The sequence below is a fragment of the Haliotis rubra genome, unplaced genomic scaffold, assembly GCF_003918875.1.
Source record: "Haliotis rubra isolate DU_JTF1 unplaced genomic scaffold, ASM391887v1 Scf574, whole genome shotgun sequence".
Lineage (NCBI taxonomy): Eukaryota > Metazoa > Mollusca > Gastropoda > Lepetellida > Haliotidae > Haliotis > Haliotis rubra.
Window position 1 is genome coordinate 505405 of NW_025767273.1, and position 19596 is coordinate 525000.

A 19596-nucleotide genomic window follows, 5' to 3' on the forward strand; every position below is an offset into this window, starting at 1 on the left:
CATTAAGCCTCATACCACTCGATTCATTTGGTCGCATCCATCACCTTGAATCTCCACAAGGTCACACCAAGCATAGGAACTATCCTGACCCTGAGTTCCCACAAGGACCCAGCATATCCTGACTCTGGAACCTCACAAGGTCATATCTACCATGGGACCTTCCTAACCTTAAATCCCCATGAGGTCACACCCATCATAGGACCTTCTTAACCCTAAATCCCCATGAAATCACACACAGCATAGGACCTCCCTGACCCTGAAACCACATGAGGTCACACCCAGCATAGGACCCTCCTGACCCTGAAACCCAATGAGGTCACATCCAGCATAGGACCTTCCTGACCCTGAAACCCAATGAGGTCACATCCAGCATAGGACCTTCCTGACCCTGAAACCCAATGAGGTCACATCCAGCATAGGACCTTCCTGACCCTGAAACCCAATGAGGTCACATCCAGCATAGGACCTTCCTGACCATGAAACTCCATGAGGTCACACCCAGCATAGGACCTTCTTGACCCTTAATCCCCACGAGGTCACACCCAACATCGAACTATCCGAACCCTGAGTTCCCATGAGTTTCCAGGGAGTGTAACACCCAAATCCATCAGCCCACAAACCACACGGAACTATTCCTAGACCATCAATGACAGTAATAAAAATACTGATCAACACGCTGCAAACTGATTAGTACCTGCAGCTGTCTCAGCTGGATGATGGCAGGATAAGAACATCACTACGAGCAGGGGTATGAGAGGTAATGAGATCTTTTCTATTGTTTATGTATGTAAGACAAAGAAATCCCCAAATGTTAAAGTCACAATTCAATGATATCCTTCATGGTGGATAACTAAATTGATCGAATCCAATATGGACACATTTCTCTACAATTCAAGATGGGAGATAAATAAATTTATCGAATCCTATATAGACCCATTCCTATAGACTGTGTTTGGCAGCTTGACTCCTGAAAGTTTCTAGGGCTTCAGTCCTGCCCCACACCGAAGCACATGTGATACATATGGTCTCACCTTATGCAAGTGAGTGTGTTCAAAATTGCCTCTGTTCACCCAGCTGAAAATTGGTACCCGGTTGGATAAAGTAATATTATGTGACCATAACCTTCTGTTGCCTAACAGGCAGCTTGGGCTATCTGGGGTAATAATAATCAGATTCTGATTACAGCGTCCAGTGAGCAACTAGTTAGATGGATACTAGGCGCTATATATAAATGAATTGTTATTGTATCTTTCAATTTGGGAGATATATACCTTGATCCAATCCTATATAGAACCATGGTGGAAGAACTCTAAGTTATTACATTTGTTTGTTTCTTTGTTGCTGAACACTGCACTCAGAAATATTCAAGTTATATGATGTTGATCTGTAAATAATATGTCTGGGACCTCTAAATCCAATCCTCAAGCATCAATGTATTCAGTTGTGTGTGAAGACATACCTCATCCAGTCTGCAAGCCAGAACACTAGATTCTGTACTTGCAGAAGACCCATCATTGTTGGCTATTTGATTTGATGCTATAGATGAAGACATACCTCATCCAGTCTGCAAGCCAGAACACTAGATTCTGTACTTGCAGAAGACCCATCATTGTTGGCTATTTGATTTGATGCTATAGATCCATCACTCAATACATAAAACATAAACCATGGTTAACAAATGTTGTTCTGATTCTACATATAACAAATTTATATCCAATAAACAATAAAGTATTGTCATTGTCATGACAGACTTATTTTTACAGGTCACTGGAGGTCATTCGAGGTCACTCACCATCAGACCTCTTGCCCATTCTGTATTGTCCAGACACATCTTGGATTTGACTGACGAGGGTGAAGGTTCGGACAGCTGAGAATCCTGGACCAAGGCCATTGAGGAAGAAGCTGGCTGCAGTGCTATACACCTGAAACAGAGCAGTTAGTAGATGAACAGGTGACAGGTCCCCAAAGAGATAAATAGCCAAGTGTGTTTCCATATCCCAACTATATGTTTGAAATAAAAATGGTATTATCAGAGTCCTTGGAGAACAAACGAATTTCCCCAAAATGATTTCTATATTTATTCATAAACTGAATAATGCATCCTTCAAAACACATTAATGAAAACATCTCAACTTTATGGCGGTAATTCATAATTTGGATAGAATGATGCCGACTTGAATGTTTATGATTCGTTGGGAGCATGAAGTGTGTGCCTTTTAATATGCTACCCCACCGCCCCTTTATAATATGAACCGCACATAATGATTATTTAGCTATGATGTGTTTTCAGATTAACAGTTTTGTTTAACTACAAATAATGCTTACTGAATGCAAGGGCAAGCTGGAAATCATTGCTTACACACCATGGGTGAGTGAGTGAGTTTAGTTTTCACCACTTTTAGCAATATTCCAGCAATATTAGGGTGGGGGACATGAGATATGGGCTTCACACATTGTACCCATGTGATGAATTGAACCCAGGTCTTTAACGTGACAAGTGAACTTACACACCATGGTGCCAAAAAAGTTGACCTTTCAATGTTCACCAACATACATCATTATCTCTTTTTGGAGATGTTATCATGAAAATCATATTTGGTTGATGCATCAACACAACCGGTTCCAAACTGCCACATTAACACCTAAGACATTTCCTGGGTTGGGACCAACAAGTGAGATTAGAACCAGTTAGAGCTAAAAAGAGAGCACATCTAGCACCAATGTCCAGTGATATCCCCAATGTAATGTATAATACAGAATACTATTATTTAACCCAAAGAAATATAACCTAGCATTGTGTAATTTTAATTACAGTTTTTGCTCTATAAATGTAAAATATATGTAATCAACACTAAGGCTATACAGATCCTCATGAACGTGGTAATCAGTTCGTGATTGTTGAATGGGGTAATAAGCAAGTCAGTTTGTTGCTACAATAAATATGATATTTAGAGAAACAAAATATATTATGCATTTCCTGTCAACTACACTTCGTTTCGATCCGTGAGTAGACGCAATATATGATTGTGAATTATTTGAATAATGTGGACCAAAGTTATAATTATTGGTAACTGCCAGTTGTCTGTGGTCTGTGTTTGCCGCGATTAGGACCAAGGGGTGTGAGAGAAACAGCACAGATAGAGCATATCTAGCACCAATGTCCAGTGATATCCCCAATGTAATTAGGCAAAGCAAGACTGGGACAGCCTACCGTTCACTGATGAGGTTTCATCTAGACAACAGTAATGCCATTTGTAGAAATGAATTAAGCAATGTCACGCTGCAGGAGGAAAATGTTGCATATGTTGTAACCAGTGTATAAAATGTAGCCCGTCCCAACGTCCTTGACGGTCTATATAGACAATGAAAAAATAGATTCAATACAGTCTAATCAAGTCTATGACATTCGGCAAGTCTAGATTAATGCAGTTTGAAAGTCTCTTGGCTCCTTTCTATTTTATTAAGATAATTCAAGGACTGTTTTTCCCTGAACATATCAGAGACAAGATGTTGGTCTGGGAAACTCCTAACTCAGCACATTGGGAATGTTCGTCAATAGTTATTGAGAAAGATTGATGCTTTGCATTGACATAGCTAACCTCATTTGCATATTTATCAGTAATGACAAATGTATTTGATAGGTTTACTGTATTGATAACATAATTTTGTCAAGGACGTCTATTAAATGAGTAAGAAGACCGTCCTCTTTTCGGGGGAAATATTTGAAAAAAAACCCCCAACTTAACTTGGTTTGAATGTTGAGTTTTAGTTTTTGGGACTGGCTGTGTTTGATGAGGACTGGTCACTTTTTTGGACAGCCAGTCCTTGGACAGGCCACATTTCAAAACTACTTTATACAATGCTGTAATATCATTTTTTTAGCCACCATGAGATTTGTATACTGCTTGATAATGGCAAGCTGTTTCTTCAGAGCTCGCCCACACATAACATCTTCAAGATGAGATGGAATGATGCCATTGACAGGTCCAGAACCAGCTTATAATGCCAGCTCAATTGGCCCAATCTTTGGTTGACATATGGGACAACATCCATAAGTTGTTTTTAATCAGCTGGTGTTTTCAACTATCCACATCTGCCTTGCCTGTTAAAATCAACACAAATGGTGGTCACGCCCTATATTGACGTTAAATGAGTTGTTACACTATCCCCCTTTCACGTGATCAGGTGCTGCTTGGTCACCTGTTACCAGGGATGGGTTTGGTCACCTGTTACCAGGTAGGGGTTTGGTCACGGATCTGTTGTGACAGAACATTGATCAGACGAATGAAAAAATATTATGGTGTTACTTACAATAACATATGCATCACACCACATGTTAAAGCAGTTCCCTTTTTTTCTTCCAGTATATATAATACTTATGTTATGGAAATCCACAAATGTTCTCATCATGAAATTTCATTCTGAAAATAATGGGTGTTTAAGATGTAACTTCACTAAGTAGCGTCAGAAACCCATCAATGAACGCAATTTTTGAGTGAATAGTGAGTGAGTGAGTGAGTTTAGTTCAAGGCCACACTCAACAATATTCCAGCTATATGGCGGCGGTGTGTAAATATTTGGGTCTGGACCAGACAATCCAGTGATCAACAGCATGAGCATCGATCTACACAACTGGGATATGATGACATGTGTCAACCAAGTCAGCGAGCCTGACCACCCGATCTCGTTAGTCGCCTCTTACAACAAGCATGAGTTATTGAAGACCAAATCTAACCTTCACCAAGTTTGTTGCCATGTTTTGACATCTCCTTGGGAAACACCTAGTCATACAGACAATGAAAAAATAGATTCAATACAGTCTAATCAAGTCCATAACATTCGGCAAGTCTAGATTACTGCAGTTTGAAGGAAGTCTCTGGGTTCCTTTCTATTTTATTAAGATAATTCAAGGACTGTTTTTCCCTGAACATATCAGAGACAAGATGTTGGTCTGGGAAACTCCTAACTCAGCATATTAGGAATGTTCATCAATAGTTATTGAGAAAGATTGATGCATTGCATTGACATAGCTAACCTCATTTGCATATTTATCAGTAATGACAAATGCATATGATAGGTTTACTGTATTCATAACACAATCCTGTTTATGATAAATTGGACTTAGTCATTGGACCTAAAAATAGTTCCAAGGCAAAACATTAAAAGAAACTGGTATCTTAGTTCTGCAGATTGTAAATTATCAAAGTTAAGAGAGAGAAAGAGAGAAAGAGTCTGTGTGTGCATGTGCATGTAATCATTAAATGAAGATTCGGGTTCGATTTAGTTTTTAGCAACCCATGATTGTCGTGAGAGGCAACTTGAGGGATCAGGTGGTCATGCTTGCTGGCTTGGTTGACACATGTCATCGCATCCCAGTTGCATAGATTGATGTTCATGATGTTGATCACTGGATTATCTGATCCAGACACAATTAGTTACATACCATCACCATATAGCTGGAATATTGCTGAGTGCGGCGTTAAACAACAAATAAACTAACAAACTACCGGTAATTGCCAATGGCTGTAGGTTTTCCTCACAGGCTTCAGAGTTTTAAATCAGTTCAATCTGTAATTCCTTGTTGAAGTCAAAATTACATGAATTATATGTCAAGAAAACTGTTGATGAATCCAGATGCTGAAATTAATACCAGACACCTATGAATTCATTCAACTGTAAACTGATTCGAAGCATCATTTGGAAAACTTAATAAGACTAATCTCAAGTTCTCTCTGTATTGCACCCTGGGATGGGACAATCCAAATACTTGTTTTAATGTTAACCATTTAGCCCACCAAATACTGAGCCTTAAGACAATTAGCACATCTTCATCTGATAGAAGGGTCTCATAACTAATACAGGTCATCTTGTTAACAGAAGGGTCGAATAACTGATACGAGGTCATCTTACTAACAGAAGGGTCCTAAAACTGATTAAAGGTCAAGTTACTAACAGAAGGGTCCCATAACTGAAATATGATCATGTTACTAAAGGGTCCCATAACTGAAATAAGGTCATGTTACTAACAGATGGGTCTCATAACTGAAATAAGGTCATGTTACTAACAGATGGGTCTCATAACTGAAATAAGGTCATGTTACTAACAGATGGGTCTCATAACTGAAATAAGGTCATATTACTAACAGATGGGTCTCATAACTGAAATAAGATCATGTTACTAACAGATGGGTCTCATAACTGAAATAAGGTCATATTACTAACAGATGGGTCTCATAACTGAAATAAGGTCATATTACTAACAGATGGGTCTCATAACTGAAATAAGGTCATATTACTAACAGATGGGTCTCATAACTGAAATAAGGTCATGTTACTAACAGATGGGTCTCATAACTGAAATAAGGTCATGTTACTAACAGATGGGTCTCATAACTGAAATAAGGTCATGTTACTAACAGATGGGTCTCATAACTGAAATAAGGTCATATTACTAACAGATGGGTCTCATAACTGATAAAAGGTCATATTACTAACAGAAGGGTCTCATAACTGAAATAAGGTCATCTTACTAACAGAAGGGTCTCATAACTGAAATATGATCATGTTACTAACAGATGGGTCCCATAACTGAAATAAGGTCCTGTTACTAACAGAAGGGTCCCATAACTGAAATAAGGTCCTGTTACTAACAGAAGGGTCCCATAACTGAAATAAGGTCCTGTTACTAACAGATGGGTCTCATAACTGATAAAAGGTCATGTTACTAACAGATGGGTCTCATAACTGAAATAAGGTCATATTACTAACAGATGGGTCTCGTAACTGAAATATGGTCCTGTTACTAACAGAAGGGTCCCATAGCTGAAATAAGGTCATCTTACTAACAGATGGGTCTCATAACTGAAAAAAGGTCATCTTACTAACAGATGGGTCTCATAACTGAAATAAGGTCCTGTTACTAACAGATGGGTCTCATAACTGATAAAAGGTCATCTTACCAACTGAAGGGTCACATTGCACAAAACAACAGGTCAGCTTAAGTATAAATATTCACCTGCTTATGTGCTAAGCTTAATAATCTGGCATCAAAACAGTGCCACGAACATACAAAAGATATTCTTGCTAAAAAATCATTGAAACGTGTCCCAAAATCAATGAAATGAATTACTGAAATCATTGAATTGCTGCAGTTTTTTCCCTCTATATTTATCGAAAGGCTGTATCAGTAAGGTGAAACGACAAAGAGGCAGGACAATAGCAGTGTCCAGAACGGGAGACAGCTGGCGGGAGTCGACTCATGCATGGCTTTAGGCCACACCTCAGACACCTACATATTGTGAATCAATCTCTGTCTGCTTTCCTGAGAATCAACGTCATTACGGAAATGAAGCATGTGCAGATGGATGGAATTGATTTAAGTGAATATGAAAATACCTAGTGTATGTGAAAAGCTTGCACATCTGTGTGGACACGCCCATCTGTTGACAGTTGGTGTCAATAACAGAAACGTGACTACTGCTTACTTTCCAAGTTGGATCAGCAGAGGGTCTTTACCTAGTGACTGGACCAGCAGACTAGGGTCAATAACACTGGCTAGATGGAGGAGCATGTTGGATTAAGAGCAGTGACTGGACAGCAGAAAGTCTTTAGCTAGTGACTGGACCAGGATAAGGGTCTTCACCTAGTGACTGGACTGCAGAGGGGTTTACACTAGTGACTGTTGAGACTTCCAGATGGAGAGGGTCTTTACCTAGTGACTGATGGACCAGCAGAGGGTACTGGTCAGGGTTATGACTGGATAGCAGAGGTCTTTACTTATTGACTGTTGCAGTGGTCTTTGAGAGAGTTGATGTTATGGATGGGATAAGGGTGGCTTGTTGACTGTTGTAGGTTGAGGTTATGGATGGGATGTGGCTTGATGAAGGGTGGTTTGTTGACTGGGGTAGCAGAGGGTTATAGTGATGGACCAGCAGAGGGTCTTTGCTGGTCTAATTGACTGCTGGTAGGTTGAGGGTTATGGATGGGATAAGGGTGGCTTGTTGACTGTGTGTAGGGATGGGTTATGGCTTGTTGATGGGATATGGGATGGCTTGTTGACTGTTGTAGGTTGAGGTTATGGATGGGATAAGGGTGGCTTGTTGACTGTGGTAGGTTGAGGTTATGGATGGGATAAGGGTGGCTTGTTGACTGTTGTAGGTTGAGGTTATGGATGGGATAAGGGTGGCTTGTTGACTGTTGTAGGTTGAGGTTATGGATGGGATAAGGGTGGCTTGTTGACTGTTGTAGGTCAGGGTTATGGATGGGATAAGGGTGGCTTGTTGACTGTGGTAGGTTGAGGTTATGGATGGGATAAGGGTGGCTTGTTGACTGTGGTAGGTTGAGGTTATGGATGGGATAAGGGTGGCTTGTTGACTGTTGTAGGTTGAGGTTATGGATGGGATAAGGGTGGCTTGTTGACTGTTGTAGGTTGAGGTTATGGATGGGATAAGGGTGGATGTGGACTTGTTGACTGTGGTAGGTTGAGGTTATGGATGGGATAAGGGTGACTTGTTGACTGTGGTAGGTTGAGGTTATGGATGGGATAAGGGTGACTTGTTGACTGTGGTAGGTTGAGGTTATGGATGGGATAAGGGTGGCTTGTTGACTGTGGTAGGTGAGGTTATGGATTGGGTAAAGCTGGCTTGTTGACTGTGGTAGGTTGAGGTTATGGATGGGATAAGGGTGGCTTGTTGACTGTTGTAGGTCGAGGTTATTGGTTAGATAAAGATGGCTTGCTTACTGATATAGTTTGAGGATATGGATGGGAAATGGTTGGCTTGCTGACTGTTGTCGGTCAGGGGTTATTGGTTAGATAAAGATGTTTGTTGAGTGATAAAGGTTGAGATTATGGATGGGATAAGGGAGGTTTGCTGACTGATGTCGGTCAGTGTTATTCATGGCAAATTGTTGTCTTTGAGACGGTTCTAAGTCAAGTTTCTGAATGGCATAGGGGTTGCCAGATCACGAGTGTAGGTCAATGTCATGGATGGCATAAGGGTACCATAAATGACAATTAAATTTATGGATTCAATACTGCAATAGGCTGAAAAGGTTTGACTCCAAATATTTTGATGTGAAAAGAAATGTAATGGAACTATCACACTTAAAGAGGCAAATATATTTAAAAAGCATTGCTGAACTACACTGTCCAGTGTTCCATATTCTCTTCCACCACGATCACAACAAACTAGTCATGATGTCTTCTAGGCCATTATGTACAAGCTATGCCGGGCTTGTTGTGTATCCATGGTTCAGACAAGATCATCAGCCTAGATTTTGTGGTCTGTTAATCAAACTGCTCCACCTTCGCCTGAATAATTTATTGTTGCTTAATTAAATATCTTGCTATCTCCTCAGGTCAGATCCTAGTGACTTCTATAACACTCACAGCCCACAGTAAACACTGTCTTACTGCTGCTATAGCTGCTTGGTCTCTGCAATAACAGGGACCACTTGTAATTAGAGGACAGACAGGGGATGAGGATTCAAAGAAAAAGTAAAGAATAGTATTGCTCCGCGTTTAAACCAAAATAATTACTCATTGCTGAATATCTTGAGAAAAATTATGTTTAAAATCATGATTTCACCATTTCGAGGTATACTTCTGGTAAGGATAGACTTTATTAGAAGTTGGTATACAAATCCACCAACTCCAAAATTGAAATGTTCAAAAAGTAATAATTATGAAAAGCATTAAATTGCTTTTTTCAGGTAGAGAACAGCCAATTTCAATTTTGGAGGGCAATTATTATAAGTCTCCGCTAAAAATGTTAATGCAGATTTATGTTCATCTAAAAAATGACCCAAATTGATATGTAAATCCCGGAAATCCGTGGAAAATTCTCAGGCCTGTTTTTTCAATCCATCAACCTGAAAATAGTAAAATGTTCAAAAATTCATCTGTTGCAATGAACAGCTATTCTCAAATAAATTGTAGGTGCCAGTATATGTAAATCAATATAATGACAAGTGGGAGGAGCACTGAGGAACCATGCTGAGGCCAAATTGTGGTTCCGATTACACCTCTTTAAAATTTTGGGTAGGTAGGTAGGATTTGTTTTTAAAGATTATTTTTAGAAGTAAAGTACAAACTAATAACACATTTATCAATGTATAATTGTTTATTCAATCAAGGTTTCGGCCATCATGTCCACTTTCTTTATCAGAATGACCGATGTCCGTCAGTGCCAGGAAAAACAATGCTATCTAAAAGCTTATTTCATTTATACCCCTTAAAATAATTAGGGTTGGCACCAGAATTCAAGGGTAGGTCGGGTAATCGAAACCACAACATTTTTTTTTTAGGTCTGAGAATAATTGACTCACCTGTAAGGCAAGGAAGACCCACTGCTGCTGGGGGATGGTTTCATCGAGGGTGATTGTTGCTGCAGTGGTTCCCTGGTAATAGAACCTCACCCCTGTCGGACTGACACCCAGTTCAAATATCACAGCGCCTGTATCAGCTCGGACCTTCTGTAGGAGTGGGCTTGAAGAAAACAGAAAGGACAACTGTAACATTGCTGTGTAAAAGCTAACAAAACTGATAAGAAAGAACACATCTATTTCAGATATCTGTGAAGGACATCTATTTAGGTATCTTTATAGATACCCATTAAGGATATCTATTTAGATATCTATTTAGGATATAATAATAACAATAACTTGTAAATCACATTTTTCACACATCAGTATGCTCAAAGCACTGGAAGATAAGAGAAAAAACAAAGTTCTTAGTGTGAAGGATAGGTGAGACGAAATTCTTTGAGTCTTTAATGCAGTCTTGAAAGATGAAAAATCATGGCATGTTTTCAGTTCTAAGGGCAGTTTGTTCCACTCAGTGGTAGCTGCATATGAGAATGATTTCCCTCTCTCTCTCTCTCTGTATACCTCTTTAGAAAATATCAAATGAGACATCTATTTAGATATCTATTTTGGATATTTTTGCAAATACCTAAAAGATTCTTGTGTCTTTATCTATGGAAAATATGCTAGTCCATCGGGATGGGACGATTCACCAATGCATCGTTACATCACGTTACATTTAAGTTTGATATAGCTATCGTATCGTCGACTGGTGTATTGATACACCCTTTTTTCAAAACAGTTTTATCTTAAACATGTTAAAGTACTTTATTTAGAGAAAAATACGGAAAAAAGTATGATAGAGTTACTTGCTTGTTTATTACAATAGTGTTATTGTTATACACAAATACCTTGAAATATATCATTTAAATCATTAATACTATGCCATTCTTTCAAGGTGTATGTATCGCAGGTAAAATATCGTGATACGTATCGTATCGTGACATAGTGTATCGTCCCAGCTCTACTAGTCCATAAATAGAACATATGAATAAACATTAAACTTTTGTATTTGTTTGTTTGTTGAATGCCACGCTCAGCAATTTTCCAGCTATATGACAGCTGTCTATAAATAATCGAGTCTGGACCAGACAATACAGTGACTGACATCATGAACATCATTCTAAGCAAATCGGAAATGATGACATCAGCAAGACTGTCCACCCAATCCACTTTTGTTGCCTCTAAGGACAAGTATAGGTTGTTGAAGACCAATTCTAACTCGAATCTTCGTGGCTGTACCTGCCGTGATGTTGCTGGAATATTGCAAAAAGCGGGGAAAACCAAACTCAGTCAGTCGTGGCTGTAAAATATTAAGCATTCTAAGAAACTGACCACATACTCAATGTATTGAAAAGTGACTTGACAGTCATCAAAGTATAAATAAATGTAAATGGCAACCAGTCTTATTTCCACTGACCCATTGCTTAAGGTGATTCGAACAGAGAAAATGAAGACATGATGATGTGTCTTTTTAATCATTTAACTGAAAGACATGTAAACAGGGCTCCAGATAATATTTCAACATTAGGAGTATGTACTATTATTTTTTCAATAAAGGAGTACTGGAAAAGTGTACATTTAGAGTACAGAATGGAATTTAATGGCGTATCAGTAATCTTGTGTTTCGTTTCATATTTACACCACAATGTTGCTACTCTTGTGTAAATAGGTCAATAAATAATAAAACAGTATTTTGTTATTTATGCTATCATGGTTTTGTTACAAAAGTGTTTATTCAAAATGTAACAGTGGCCAAAAGGTCAAAAGTTCTTTTAAGAGAATAGTTGCAGAAGTGTTCTGTATGTCACGTGTGTCCCATGGCAAATTCTGATAACCTGTGTCAAGAACATTTGCCTTTTGGAGTTTACTCAGTTTGCTGTTTTAAAATTATTTTCAGATGTCATTTCTTCTTTTGCTGCACAGTGCAAAATATTATTCTGTCACTTGCAGTAACCTCGTAATCCTTGTCATTCATTACCGTCAGTTTCATTTAATTCCTAGAAGAAGTACTTGCCCATGTATGTATACAGACTGTCTGACTTCGACAAAATGAAGGAGTGATGCTAGTAATCAGTTCATTCATTGTTTGTATCGCTATTTGATTACTTGACTGTTTACAAGTTGTTGAGTCACAGTCTTGTTTCTGAAAAAACTTGTGATTTGTTTCTGTGCCGCCATTTTACATGCATGTGTGCAATTTTGACCAATCAAAATTTAACGAGATTATTAGCTGGTATACACTTATTCCTTAGCAACTGGCAAGGCTCCAGATATATTTTTCAACATCAGGAGTGAGTTAATATTTTGCGCCTTATTTTTGCAATATAGGATTACTGGTAAATGGGAAAACTTAAGAGTACATTTAGAGTAATTGACTGGAATTTTGAGGATAGGTAATCTTGTGTTTCGTTTCATACATGCACCACAACATTGCTGCTCTTGTGTAAACATGTGTGGATCTATATTGATTGTGGTCTCCACATGCAAAGTGAATTGTATAAATTAAAGAGGGTTTTTAAAACAAAAATGATGACATCAGTAGGTTGCTATGAACTTGTAGTACTATCATCATGATGACATCAGTAGGTTGATATGAACTTGTAATACTATCATCATGATGACATCAGTAGGTTGATATGAACTTGTAGTACTATCATCATGATGATGTCAGTACAGGTTGGTATGAATATGTAATACAATCATATGATGTTGGTAGGTTGATATGAACATGTAGTACTATCATCATGATGATGTCAGTACAGGTTGGTATGAATATGTAATACAATCATATGATGGTGATGTCAGCAGGTTGATATGAACATGAAGTACCATCATTTGATATATCAACAATTACCAGAGATTATGATGACTTTAACAACAGGCAGAAATAACCACTAGAGATTATGATGACTTTAACAACAAGCAGCAAGTACCACTAGGGATTAAGATGACTTTAACAACAGGCAGCAATTAATTACCCTAGGGATTATGATGATTTTAACAACAGACAGCAAGTACCACTAGGGATTATGATGACTTTAACAACAGGCAGCAAGTATCACTAGGGATTATGATGACTTTAACAACAGGCAGCAAGTAACCGCTAGGATTATGATGACTTTAACAACACAGGTACCCTAGGGATTATGATGACTTTAACAACAGGCAGCAAGTACCACTAGGGATTATGATGACTTTAACAACAGACAGCAAGTACCACTAGAGATTATGATGACTTTAACAACAGACAGCAAGTACCACTAGGGATTATGATGACTTTAACAACAGGCAGCAAGAACCACTAGAGATTATGATGACTTTAACAACAGGCAGCAAGTACCACTAGGGATTAAGATGACTTTAACAACAGGCAGCAATTAACAACAGGCAGCAAATTACCCTAGGGATTATGATGATTTTAACAACAGACAGCAAGTACCACTAGGGATTATGATGACTTTAACAACAGGCAGAAATAACCAGTAGAGAGGGATATGATGACTTTAACAACAAGCAGCAAGTACCACTAGGGATTAAGATGACTTTAACAACAGGCAGCAATTAATTACCCTAGGGATTATGATGATTTTAACAACAGACAGCAAGTACCACTAGGGATTATGATGACTTTAACAACAGGCAGCAAGTACCGCTAGGGATTATGATGACTTTAACAACAGGCCGCAAGTACCACTAGGGATTATGATGACTTTAACAACAGACAGCAAGTACCACTAGGGATTATGATGACTTTAACAACAGGCAGCAAGTACCACTAGGGATTATGATGACTTTAACAACAGGCAGCAATTAATTACCCTAGGGATTATGATGATTTTAACAGCAGACAGCAATTACCACTAGGGATTATGATGACTTTAACAACAGGCAGCAAGTACCACTAGGAGATTATGATGACTTTTAGGGATTATGATGACTTTAACAACAGGCAGCAAGTACCACTAGGGATTATGATGACTTTAACAACAGACAGCAAGTACCACTAGGGATTATGATGACTTTAACAACAGGCAGCAAGTACCACTAGGGATTATGATGACTTTAACAACAGACAGCAAGTACCACTAGAGATTATGATGACTTTAACAACAGGCAGCAAGAACCACTAGAGATTATGATGACTTTAACAACAGGCAGCAAGTACCACTAGGGATTATGATGACTTAGGGATTATGATGACTTTAACAACAGACAGCAAGTACCACTAGAGATTATGATGACTTTAACAATACGCAGCTTTAACAAGTACCACTAGGGATTATGATGACTTTAACAACAGGCAGCAAGCACTAAGATTATGATACCACTAACAGGATTATGATGACTTTAACAACAGGCAGCAAGTACCACTAAGGATTATGATGACTTTAACAACAGGCAGCAAGTACCACTAGAGATTATGATGACTTTAACAACAGGCAAGTACCACTAGGATTAGTACCAGGCAGCTAGAGATTATGATGACTTTAACAACAGACAGCAAGTACCACTAGAGATTATGATGACTTTAACAACAGACAGCAAGTACCACTAGGGATTATGATGACTTTCACAACAGACAGCAAGTTCCACTAGAGATTATGATGACTTTAACAACAGGTACCAGCATTAGTACCAGCAAGTACCACTTGGTGTATGATACGTTTCACAATAAGTATCAGCTCCCATCACTGGTGTTGACTGTAAAGCCAAATTCATCCAAGTACTTCAGTTTGTGTTTTCGTGTTTTGGCAAATCTTAAATGAATCACTGAATAAACACAGCCCTAGTCATATACATGCGTATTGACTTCCACTTATGTGTTGATCAATAGAAGCTGAATGTACCTGGAGGGCCAATCAATACCTGTGTGCAGCCAGTGGGGGAGACTCTCGACAGTATTGACTTATACCAAGGGGATGACACAACAGGCTTATGGAAGTCAATCACAGTCACTAGAATCCAAAACAAAGTATACGATGCAACAGGTTTATGAAACTCACCCATAGTTACCAGAATCCCAGCAAAGTTTACGATGCAACAGGTTTATGAAACTCAACCAGTCACCAGAATCCCAGCAAAGTTTACGATGCAACAGGTTTATGAAACTCAACCAGTCACCAGAATCCCAGCAAAGTTTACGATGCAACAGGTTTATGAAACTCACCCATAGTCACCAGAATCCCAGCAAAGTTTATGATGCAACAGGTTTATGAAACTCATGCAACCATAGTCACATGAATCCCAGCAAAGTTTACGATGCAACAGGTTTATGAAACTCAACCATAGTCAGCAGAATCCCAGCAAAGTTTACGATGCAACAGGTTTATGAAACTCAACCATAGTCACCAGAATCACAGCAAAGTTTACGATGCAACAGGCTTATGGAAGTCACCACAGCCCGAGACTCACAGCAGACATTTACCACTTCTGGGAAACCCATGAACAAAGGTATGACACTGACAAACTTTTAAACAAATTCCAAAGGGATAAAACTATGCATGTTAAATTGTGGCACCTTAGACCATAGGGGCACCTGCACCACTCATGGAATCAATCAGTGACACAACAGAATTCAAACAATGCTTACCTCAAACAATAACATACTTCAGAACATTGTCTTATAGGACTGATGAGGCATTGATCAGACTCTACAGATGCTAAAGGTACAGATCACAAGGGAGATCGGATTTTTAACGAAATGGATTCTTGTCATCTGAGATGTAAGGTTTATTGTCAATGAAATTGAGATGAGGGTATCTCTTGCAAAATATATATGTATTCAAGTTATTCCCATTTTAGTGTGTGTTTGATTGGCATTTACAAAAATACCATACAGCCTGTGACAGGTTTGAACAAGAAGTAAGATTGATGTCTAGGTTCAGGTTGTATTTACAAACAGGATCAAATTTTATCATGCTAAATAATGACAACTCACTCAAAACTTTCAAGTATGATTATTATTCTTTGGTATATGTTGTAGATCTTTTGTCTGACTTTACAGTGCCTGGGATGTATTGGATTTGTATTACAGTTTTTGAGAAAAAAATTCCTTTAAAATTGATATTTATACTCTCACAAATTTGACTTTTGTGAATCTTCAGTCTTCATCTTTAATAATTTATTTCTTAAAATAATTGTTTAAAAGCAGGTTTAAGAGTTATTTGTTTCGTAAAAAGTGTTTGATTACTTTTTCTACAAAAGAGTTGATAAACAGATAATCATCCAAGAGTTGGTCATAGAATATTTCAACCGTAAAATAACTGTAAGATGTTCCACATTCTCTCAATCAATTATCCTTATCCGTCCACTTCCTATAGCAATTGAACACTCGTCTGAAGGAGAAAAATGTTAGTTATTGTGAGAAGAAACTATCATCTCTTGTGCATGTATTCATGTGTACATTACATCAACTGTTTACTCAGCATGCAGTGAAAGACTGCCTACACCTCTGCCCTTTCATAAACATGGAATATTAACCCCTCTCTGATAGTTCAGCAGTGAGCGCAAGCTGGGATGCTGTTTAATCAAGCATGAAGTTGTTAGTCTTTACACCTTTCTCAGTCAAGCATGAATTAGGGTGGTTTTATGCCTTTCTTAACAGCTGCAACGCCATATTGCAACAGTTTTATTTTGCATAATCAGGTCAATCAGTGGTTAAGAGCAATAGCATTGAGCTATCAAGTATGGATGTAATGGAATGGTCATCCTGACAAACTGTTTCCCGTAATATATAAAAATTGTTTCCAGTAAAGCCTAAAAATAAAATGTTGTGGTTCCGACACCTGACCGCCCTTTGATTCAGATGCCTACACTATCCTTTTAGGCGGTAGGAATAAAATAAGCTTTCAGATACCATTGTTTTTCCCGCCACTGACGGACGGCCGCAAGCTTGATTGAGTTAAAATTACACATTGATAAATGTGTTATTAGTTTGTACTTTACTTCTAAAAAAAAATGTTAAAAAAAAAAAAAAATCCTACCTACCTACCCTAAATTTCAAAGAGGTGTAATCGGAACCACAACATTTTTTATATTTGGCCCAACCTGTACTGGGCTGTTATGATACACTCGAAAGTATTTCTAGAAATGAACAGCATCCTTTCATGAATTCAATTTGTTATTGTTTCACTAGAATCAGAGACCATATACCGCTATGATCTAACCCGCTTCAGCCATCGCCGCTTCCACTAAAAATGGAAGTCTAACAACTGGTAGCAAAGGTCACCTGTTTTAAGTGTTTGCCCGTAACCCTAAAAAGCTGCAGGCCCTTAAAAGGACCCAGAACCATAAAAAGTTGAGGGTCCTGACCAGAATGTGTAGTCCCTATATTTTAATATGGAAATAATACTCTTAGTTATTGGGGATGAAAAATCGGACCTGCAGAAAACAAAAGCTGTGGGTATAAGTGTTTTTCAGTCGGCTTTGGGCTTAAGGACTACCGTTTATTTCGAACGCTGCCTGCTTTGCATGCCAGTATGACAAGTGTAAATTGGCACCACCCCCACAGCAGAAAGCTATGAATAAACAATGCCATTTGAAAAGAGGTCAAATGTAATATGTTATATTTGGGATTACACTTTCCCAGATAAAGTACAGATTCTAGTACTTTAGGGGGTTGGGTAACATACATGCTTCATGAGAATCACAACTGATTTAAAATACACAGATACCTTGAACATTTTGTTTAAACAAATAAATGTAAATACAATTGACATTGAAAAATTATTATTTTTGGTGGCCCAAGAGCCTTGAACAAAAAGTGCTGTGTCAGTGAAGACTGACCCTAAATCCTGGTTGCCAGTCATTCAAATATTTCTACGCTAAGCTTCCATTGTTCACAAACAATCCCTGACTCATGTACATAAAAAGATCGGGTGCTGAATAACGTTTGTCGGAACAGGGTATACATTGACACCATGAGTATAATGAAACTTGCTGTTCACTCTGTACAAGTACTAGTAGTCTACATTACAGAACCAAATTCTCTTACGATTTCTTTGAAGGGCATTTAGAAGTGCTGAACATGAGTCAGAGATTTGTGGATTTCAGCTTTTATGTTTGTTAAACATGACATTTCAATGTTCATTATGACTACTTCAGGTTTCACAGTGAGTGAGTGAGTTTAGTTTTACACACCACTTTTAGTAATATTCCAGGAATATCACAGCAGGGGACACCAGAAATGGGCTTCACACATGGTACCCATGTGGGGAATCGAATCCCAGTCATTGGTGTAATGAGCGAACACTTTAACCACTAGGCTACCCCACCGCCCCAAAGGTTTCAGAGTTTATTCTTACTCCTATATCGTTTTCAGGTTTCAGAGTAATTTCTTACTCCTTGTTCAAGTTAAGAGGTAATTCTTACTCCTTGTTCAAGTTAAGAGGTAATTCTTACTCCTTGTTCAAGTTAAGAGTTAATTCTTACTCCTTGTTCAAGTTAAGAGTTAATTCTTACTCCTTGTTCAAGTTAAGAGGTAATTCTTACTCCTTGTTCAAGTTAAGAGTTAATTCTTACTCCTTGTTCAAGTTAAGAGTTAATTCTTACTCCTTGTTCAAGTTAAGAGGTAATTCTTACTCGTACTCGTGCTGGTGGACTTTACCCGAAGGAGTTAGAGTTAACTTCAAAACGTGTCTAATAAACATAAAAGTTGATGTAAAAAATCGTTGATTCAGTATCTCTATCACTACTCATGCTAGTCGACCAATGATACGTCTAACCCAGTGAAATTCTCGGAGGTAGTCAAGCAGGAAGTTTTCACATTGAAGGAGCACAATAAGGGTTTAGTCAAGCTTACCCTAGCTATAACCACACAATACGCCACTATGTTACACTGTATTACATATTGCTATAGGTATGTTTATTGTGCTCTATTATAGGACTCCAATATGTAATCCTTCACTAACTGGGGCTACCCACAGGGGCATGTCACGCTAATAGAAACAGCGTTAGAAAGACATATAGGTATATAGACCCTACCCTAGTACTATATAAAAGGAAAGGGATGAAATAACAGAACCACCCCATCCTCAATCAAAGTTAGATTTCACCACGTAAACTATTTTTAAGGCCCCGGATGGAAAGCTAGATGATTTCCCTACAAAATGAGCTATAAATGGTCACAATCGGATCATTATTTCAAAAGTTATACGCCAGTAAGCAGGAATTTTCTCCAAAACCATCGGCAATCATACTCACTTGTTAGCCATAGATGATGACATTTGAAGT

At 38.3% G+C, this 19596-nt stretch overlaps 1 protein-coding gene across 1 annotated transcript in view; it reads right to left on the minus strand.

The window, feature by feature from the left end:
* LOC124254531 (usherin-like) overlaps nt 1-19596 on the minus strand; it is a 133108-nt gene that overhangs the window by 101453 nt on the left and 12059 nt on the right. The window contains 2 exon segments of the mRNA XM_046688345.1: nt 1793-1922; nt 10327-10486. Of these exon segments, the coding sequence (XP_046544301.1) occupies nt 1793-1922; nt 10327-10486 (290 nt within the window).